Here is a 9,088-nt window from a genome sequence, read left to right on the forward strand (position 1 = left end):
TTCCTGCTGTTCTCTGCTCAGCTCCTTGACATTTATATACAAGCATTTGCATTAATGATAACAAAGTAAGAGAAAATGTTAGAAAATAAATGGGACATACCAGGAGATTTTCTGGCTTGATGTCTCTGTGCACAATGTTGAGACCATGAAGGTATTTGAGTGCACTGGCTAGATTGTAGACCATTGCACTCCCATCTCGCTCTGTATATTTTGTAGAAGAAGTGATAGCATCGAATAGATCTCCTCCCTAAAGTAATGGAAAGATAACAGATCACTACATGAAAAATAATTAAGATGATGATATTTCATTAAAAAAATGTGTAAAATCTTCCCTTACAAAAAGCATGCTCTGTTAACTGTTAAATGTTACTGTTAAACAGTAAAAAAATTATTTTGCGGAAAGATTTGTTTACCTGTCACCAAGATACTAGACTAGGACTTGGGTCATTTACATTAAATTCTCAGCTGTACTCCAGGCTTCTGGGGTCTGAGTTTCAGAAGGGCAAATCACAGCTCCTCTCTGTCTTAATTTCATTCTATTGATCTTCTTACCTTTGATCACTCAAATTACCTACAGGTGCAGGCATACAGTTTCCCTTTTCTTCATCTTATCAATATAATACCTTTACATAGCAAAAACCAGTCCTGATTTTGAGTAAAGCCTAAGGTAATATAAATTAGCCCAATAATAAAAAGCCTAATGTAATAAATATTCAGCAATTGTAATGAACTGCAAATTGGAATTTCTGTAGATATTGCAGAAATATTAAATAAAAATAGCTGAAGAGGACAAACAACATAAGCATGATCTTTTCCAACCTAAATGATTCTATGATGCACCAAAGTGCAGAACCTACAGATGATTTCTGAATATGCCAATTGTGCAGTCTCTGATTATGGATGCCCTATTCCTCTTGGAATACATAACAACATGTGAGTGAGTTACTGATGCAGCATTTCCAGTCATTGCAACAAATTTTACGTGGGTGTCTCTACGATGGTTACCCTGGATACATCTGTAGGAGTGATCTGTCTGAGCTGTGGGTGGCATTCCAAGCATTTCAATACACATGGAAGAGAAGCAGCAATTCAGGAAATACAGGCCAAGATGGTCGTGTATTAAAATATAAAAAAAATACTGCCTTAAAACCAAAAAAGCCTCTACTATATAAAAATAACTTCTAGAAAGGAAGAGAAATGGGTAGGCTACAGAAATTATGAATTCAACAGTAACAGTCTTTTTTTAGAGGTTTCCCATGCTGGCAACCATTCTAGAAGGGACTCTTGAATCTAACAATGTTTCAGACAGAAATAAAAAGCGATGATACACATTATTTGTATCTGACATGCTGATCAAGCTAATGTGCAGTGTTGCTGTGTATGTAGAGAACACAGACAAGAGAGTGCATGACTAAAACGATGCAACTTGTGTTCGTTCACAAAGTGACAGCAAAATGAAGATTTTTGTTTTCTCTGTACATGTATGAAAGCAGCAGCTATTTTCTGGTGAATTGGAAATAAGGTAGGTGAATGTTTGATATAAGCAAAACAGTTGAGTTTTTTTAGTTTTAATTTTGCTGGACCATAGTCACTTGAGTTTAAACTATTCATTGTATTTATTGTCTACTAAGATAAATTCATTAAAGAGAGTTTGTTTCTTTAAAGCAAATTATTAAATAAAGCTATTAGTGAAAAAAAATGCAGGTGTTCTGTCGGTAAATGCATATGACTATTACTCCCACATATTGTGAACTGATATAAAAACCACTATCCACTTCTCTCTAGACTGCGCACATACTTTGCAAAATTACCTCAAATCTGTGTAAATAGTCTAATTACATCTGAAGAGACATAAATTCCATTAATATAACTGATTGACAAGAGTATTTGCATGATTAAAAATGCAGGTTGCCACTGAAATCTTATCTGATTATGTCTCCCAAGATCTTAATGTTCCTAGATACTTCTCAGATTTCACACCAACACAGAGAATTAAAAAAAAAAAGTCTCCTTAGTCTTACCTTGACCAGCTCCATCACCAGATAGAGTTCTGTTGGGGTGTCCATTTCCTCTATAAGCATAATGATATTTGGATGCTTCACTCGACGCAGAATAGACACTTCATTTTCAATCAGGTGTTCCTGTTCAAAAGAGGACGGAAGTTTATCTGAATAGGCATGAAATTGCCAATACACTTTTCCTTTAATCAGCTGACCACTGATCACTTTATCAGTGAGCACCCTTTTTGCTGTTTAATTTATATAGTAGAGGGTTATTGTCAGATGCTCGATTTTAACCTGTATTTTAGCCCAACTGTACTTCACCATTGACCAAATTTAATTTAAAATATCATATTTCTCACACATAACCAATGGGATATCTCTGAAAAAAGATCCCAGAACATGACAGCAATTCAGGAAGTGCAGATTATATTCTTGTGTGAGTATTATGAGGTGAAATTAAGTTCAGACCCCCCTGCCCCCGAGCTGGATCATTGTAACCTGCCACCCCCCATCAAGAACATTAATATGTTCTTGATCCTTTCCAGCCTTCACCTCTCATTTAGTGTAGGTTACTCAAGGACAGATTACCTAGGATTTATTTTCAAGGACTTTATTTTTTTAATAAAGTTGTGGATTATATACCGGAAGAACATTATAACTGCTTTGGTTATGGATTTCAGTTCATTTTATACGTATGTTCAGATTTATAATCTGCAAAATAATGTGATAGCTCAGTTGAGTTGTTGTGGCTCCAACAGCTTAACAGCACAGAGACTGAGTTTTATTTCCTCTTCCCTATACTTCTGAGGAAGTAATGGGTTTCAAGAACAAATTAGTTTCAGAATGTTTTGTTTGCTAGAACATCTTAGCACTTGGTTAACACTGGAGAGCGAAGAAAATTACATGCCCCTTTCATGTGAAGAATGATTTGCACTTTCCTTTCTAAATTTTGGAATACAGATATTGTATTTAGGTTCATTGCAAAATAAGTAACAATGCCTGCATAAAACACTAGTTTCCCTTTTGGCAGATAAATCTCTCACTGGACTTGGAACTTACTCATGTTTAATGCACTGATAAGTAGCATGCACTTCATGCATTTGTGAGCAGAGCACTAGAAGTAGATGTGATCCACTGTGCGTAAGCAGTGATTGAAGATCTTATGCTACTTCACCTTCTATTTCCATGGTTATTTATAGATGCATTGTGGTTTTGCCAAAGCTTTATGTGGCTATGTAACTCAGAAACCACATGCCATGTGTGCATCTCATTTTGTGAGAGTATGGTGCGGCATATAGGGGTTAAACAGTCACACCTTTGAAATTCAGTTTGAAAGAGCATCAATTGTCATTCTGAACAAACATATGTCTGCTCCAAGCAAAGTGCTCTGAAGGAAAAAAACAAACAAAAATGAAGCAATTCTGTTAAACACAATGCTGAATCTCCTCAACAGACAAAAGTGAACAGCCACAGCATACTAAGCCTTATGGATGGAAGCCTGTAAATTCAAAACTGGCATTAACAGTTCAAGCAAAAAACAGAATCTTATTATAGCTTTTTCTACCTAAGGAACAGATAACATTAAATTTATTACATCCATTAATTATGACTAAGGCACAATAGCTTTACCTATGCTTGCTTTGTTTCACTTGACTAAATTGTTAATTGCTCTAAATAAAACTCAGGCATAAGTAATGTTTATTTAAAATAAACAGCAATAGTATTTTTTTAAAAAGGCTCCAAAATGTTGTTGAGCTACTGTTTTAATACCTGTCCTCAAAATGCTGACTAGTATGTAGTTAGTTATTTTCAACCACCTCACTGTTTTTGCTGTATTTTGTCATGTAAAAAAAATAATTCTCAAACTTGTAATAACATTCTCCTGGATAGTGCAATATAGATTTCAGTCTACATTAACATGATTTATTTACAGAGAAATTATTGTATAATTAACATTCAAGCTGCTTGTGGAAAATATATTAGTCAACTGGATTCAAGTTTTAGGACATCCAAGATAAACTGCTAGAGAGCAGTGAGCAACATACAAGTCATGCATATCTGGGCCAGATGGGTGTTTTTAAGGCAGGGCTTATGTTGGCATGTGAAACGGAGTGAGGAAGGACTAAGCTGTAGAAAAATTTAATTATTTTCTTTGTTGGAATTTTCCTGGACAGTTCTGCCACTGTATAAACATCTTCTTAACAGTCCTCTGCTTGTATATATACATACATCTGCATGTAGCTATACAGACACAGGTCCTTTCAAAACAGACAAGTATGCATCCATGGGGTTGATTTTTTTATTTGTTTGTTTTAAAGCAGTGAGAATGATAAACAGAAAATACGTCTAAAGTCTTCTGTATAAAAAGGATTGTCTATCTCTGGACCATTCCAATTTATGATACCTAAAAGCAGCTGACTCAGACAAGTAATAAAACACATCTAAAGTTGCAAGCTGTACACATCACCCAAAAGTTTTCTTTTGCAGTGAAACACACTGGGTCACCCTTCCCGCAGCTGAAGAAATGGCAATATTTTAATCTCAAAAAGGCAATTCCAGCACTTTTTCTTGTGGTTGTGTATTTCTAAGATTCCTTTCTAAATTTTCCCTTAAATAAACCTAGAGAATATGAGATAAAGTGATGGGGAGGCAGGAACACTCATCTCCTAGCACCTAATACACAATTTAAAATCTGCATAGATAAAACATTTCTGTTTGAGGACCTCTGCTTAAAGCAAGTCATCACAACAGGTAATGCATTAGCGTACAGTAATATACAGCTCGTTACCATACAAAGAACGTTATACAGACTTGCTACGTCTTCCTACAAGGTCACATTCAGCATTTGGAGCTCTTAATTACACTTCAGAGCAATTACTCTATGTAATTGACAAAAAGGCTAGGCTACCTTTGAATTAAAACCCTGACTTGGTTGCAAAGTTACCTCCAGAATCATTTCAGTGCAATCATTTACATAAAAAAATAAGGTGTTTGTATCCAAAAAAAGTCCATCTTTTCAGTCACCCTTGAGAGAATGGCAAATTTCCTACTCTCAAAGAGACTTTAATCCAGAATTTAATTGCTAATTAACACTGTGCCCTCAGTGTTCTTTTAGCTAACACTAAACTATGATTCATTTGATTCCTAAGTTCCTCAAGAGCACTTTGTTTTTAAGGTATTGCAAAGCAGTGAAAATAGAAATATTTTATTTGTTGTTATCTATTCCAACACTTAGTCTACGTTATTGGCTGTAGGCTGGTTTTTTTTTTCCTTTTTAAAATCTCTGTACTTGGGAGGAAGGTGAAGAGAGGTCTGTGACACTCTCAGGTATTTGCTTCGAGTATGTAACATGCTGTTCTGCTGGAGAGACAATTTTGGACTTTGGGGGTTTTTTTGAGCTTGAATTAAAAAGAAAGTTAAGGAACTCTTGTTAAGAGATCTTTGTGATACAGGATGGTGAAACGACATAAACAGAAAGAAATGATTGTGAAAATTTCTTTCCAAATCCACGTTCCGCATATAAAAGGAGCATGTATGAGGCAGAAAGGGATGGCAATTATATAAATACATATACAGCTGCAAATTTCCTCTCTCATATTTTACAGATCAAAATCTTTCTAATATATTTTGGCCATTTCTCTTCAGATTTCATTTTGGACACGTATTAGCATTTTAAGTGTTAGTCCAGTAAAACAGATGACAATTTGTTTGTTTTTCACTCTATTATCTAGTAGACTAACACTCACTACTTTGATTATTTGCTTCTTGGATACATTATCATCCTGTTAAACAGATATTCTGAAAATAGTCAGAAAACCCAAACACACCCACCATTTATGACTAATGAGCAGCTGCTAGTACTGTTTCTGCTATTTTTCTTAGACATGCAAATTGTTGTACGCTACCTTTCCACAGCATTTATTCTTGTCTATGATCTTCAGTGCAAACTCCTTTCCTGTGGATCTAGCAAGAAAAATATGAGAACCGTTAATTAGAAACTGGTCAACAAATTGTGGCATTATCTGTAAGCATATACATCATTGTAACAGAATGCCTTGACCCAATGAGGTTGCTGACAGAAAATTCACAGAATGGGACTCGTTTTCTCAGCAGCATTTGCGCCTGCTGTTTCCCTGGCTACCACAACCTAGCTCACTTTGTGTATTAATCCCAGGCTCCAGCTGCAATTCATTCTTCTGTGACCTGGCACAACTCTCTGTCACTTCTTTAATGCAACATGCAAAATTTGTCTTGAGCCTTCTACTTAGCTTTGTTCAACTGGTACGCTTTAAAGATAAAACCATATACGTTTATGTGTACGTGAGTGGAAGAAAGATTGATACCCTAGTGGAAAAATTCAATAGGATTCAGCAGAGCTAAAAACCCATAGCTCATTACAGACTAGTCTAAAATCCCGCAGAATCTATTAGGCACTAGTTTCAACCTTTTGTATTTCGTTCTTCATTTTTTTAAGTATTTTTTAAGTATTCTATGGAATTCTATAGCAGTCATCTCAAGTCCCATGACATTTAAGAGGTTATATGCAAAGTAAAAAGGATTACTGTTTTCAGTAAACACTCTCACAGAAAGGAGCTCGTTTGCTTTTTGTCCCTTTAAGGAATAAAAATGTTCTCCATTTCTCCAGAAGGGGAGAAAATGAGAGAAAAAAGCAACACAAATTAATTATCTTTTTTTTTTTTTAAACAAAGACAACATTACTACTTATATTAATGATGAATTAGAAGAAAACGCCGTAAGACTCTGTTGCTACTATTTCGTATTGTGTCAGTACCTACAGACTCCAGCGTGCATCAGAACACCACTAGCATGTATGGTAAAACAACACTGGAGGCACTTACAAAAGCAAATCAGCCATGTTTTTAAACTTCCAGGTTAATTTTCACTATACTTTTTGCATTAGATACAACTAATCAAAACTAGTACCTTACAAAAAAAGGAACTGAATTACTGTCTCACATTCAATTTATCCATTATTGAAAAAAAATGCAGTAGAGAATCTCTGCTCTGAAAGTGCAGCTGTATCTGCGAGGCTGTCATAGTTACAACCTGATCTGGTCTTTAGACAGAAGTGTTATCTAAATGGTATTTGTGAAATGCCATCCTCTTAAATTATAGACCTGATTTAAAATCTACTATGAACACAGTGTGTAATTCAGAATCACAATTTATGCGTTATACTAAATTAAGCGCATTATCTGAAAGCCTGCAAACAACTGATCAGCAAAACCCACTTAGGAAACCTTCAGCGCTTATGCTGTGTAGAAAGAGGAGTTAACATTCAACAAAGCCAATTCATCAACCAACTTCAAATCCCTCTTGCAAATGCCCTTTACTATAGCACCTAAGAAAAAACCCTGGATATCATCCACATGACTTGTGTGCTGATACCACTGCCTATCACACGCCAGTATTGCCTGACAGGTTTCTGGTATTCTTCTGTCTAGCTGTCAGTGTCCATCTGTTGACTCCTGTCTTTATAGGCAGATATATAGGCACCCTTTACAAAAGAGATGATCTTATTCTTTTTGTTAGAGCAGCTGGTATAATAGGATCCTGGCTCCACAACTAAGGCTTCTAAGCACAACACTATTAGAAATGAAGTATAACAATTAATAGGAATTAGAAGACAAGCATTTATAGTAGGCATTTCCTCTCTCATTGTTATTATTAGCAACTATTGCTGTACACTTATTTTATATAAAATTCATTTACTAATGCTTTACTAAAGATTGGATCACATACAAAACTAGGTTTTTAAGTTTAATTTTGCCTTTTTTTTTAAATAATTGGAAAGTTGTTTTTCTAGTCCAATCCCCTCATTCCAACAAGCACAGATGACGTTTTGACACCCAAGTGACTTAGCAGCCCTTGTCCCATTTTCAGTGGAACTGATTTCCAAAATGCACAGTCAATATTCCTGAAAATAATAAATTACGTTATCTTATGCTTTTAACCTCTTATCTTTCATGAATGTTGTTCACTCTATAGATAAAAAAGGACGTGTGGCCAGTTTCAGGGTGCATGGGAAAACACTGAAGCATCATTCATTTAGTTTTACTCAAGCCTCTCACGTGTAGCTTCTTGCAAAATGAAATGGACAGAAATCCAGTTGCAACACAGTAGGCTATATTGTCTTCTCACAGTTTTTGTAACAGACCTGCAGTGTTTAAAGCAGTAGGGACATGACTACATACTGATGTGGTAATGCTTGTCAGGAACAGAGTTTGTTGGTATGAAGTGTCCAAAAAGAAAAAAAAAAAATCAAGACCTTGGAGTCTAGATGTTAACACTGACCAGAAGCATTATCTTAAACCTGCACATGCAACAGGAGCTTTTTTTGGTGCAGCAATTGTAGCATATTCAGATCACATTTAGCCATTTTTTTTCTTTATCAGCACTGTACTCAGCTAGTATCTCTAGGAGCTGCCACCTCAGTCTTTATTCCTTTATAAACCTTGCATGCTTGTACATCACGTTCTCAAAAAAGTATTAACAATTGTCATTTGCTGCTATAAACCAGAAGGGCGTATTAGACATTGTGTTACATACATACCACCTGCCAATATTATTCTCAGTACTGAAGAGAAATAATCCAGATTACCGTATCAAGAAACAATTCTCTTGAGAAAAAACAATGATGGCTGCAGAAAGTTATGGATCATAAGATTCATTCACCTGTTTCAGTAGAGGAGGCCCCAGGTTCAGCCTCAGTACCCAACCCTTTTGGCCCATTTGGATGACTCAGCTAAAGTATCTAACTATGCATCTATGATCTACTAAGACTGGAATGAGATGTTTCCATTCATAATTATCTTTCTTTTCATTTAAAGAAAACCAGCAGATGAAGATCAAATAATAGAAACTGTTTCTGTAACTTTTATGGTTTTTACAGACATTTGCTGAATTTGCCCAGTATTTATGTACAAGTTGGGAATTCCTCATAATATTTAAGAAGCTGACATGACTCTCAGATTGCTAAAGATAGCAGAAGGTGGTTCTAAAAAATACACTGAGAAAGTGACAGTCAAATCATCTGTTATGTTTGCACTAGCAGCAAAGTGTAA

At 35.5% G+C, this 9,088-nt stretch overlaps 1 protein-coding gene across 1 annotated transcript in view; it reads right to left on the reverse strand.

Moving 5' to 3' along the window:
- Positions 1-9,088, reverse strand: part of DCLK2 (doublecortin-like kinase 2) — a 135,959-nt gene that overhangs the window by 15,571 nt on the left and 111,300 nt on the right. The window contains exons 13-16 of the mRNA XM_009327510.1: positions 5,909-5,966; positions 4,062-4,130; positions 2,022-2,141; positions 101-247 (exon numbers count right to left, since the gene is read on the reverse strand). Coding sequence (XP_009325785.1) covers positions 101-247; positions 2,022-2,141; positions 4,062-4,130; positions 5,909-5,966 — 394 coding nt within the window. The remainder of the gene's footprint in view (positions 1-100; positions 248-2,021; positions 2,142-4,061; positions 4,131-5,908; positions 5,967-9,088) is intronic.

Source organism: Pygoscelis adeliae, unplaced genomic scaffold (assembly GCF_000699105.1).
Source record: "Pygoscelis adeliae isolate BGI_AS28 unplaced genomic scaffold, ASM69910v1 Scaffold157, whole genome shotgun sequence".
NCBI classification, from domain to species: domain Eukaryota; kingdom Metazoa; phylum Chordata; class Aves; order Sphenisciformes; family Spheniscidae; genus Pygoscelis; species Pygoscelis adeliae.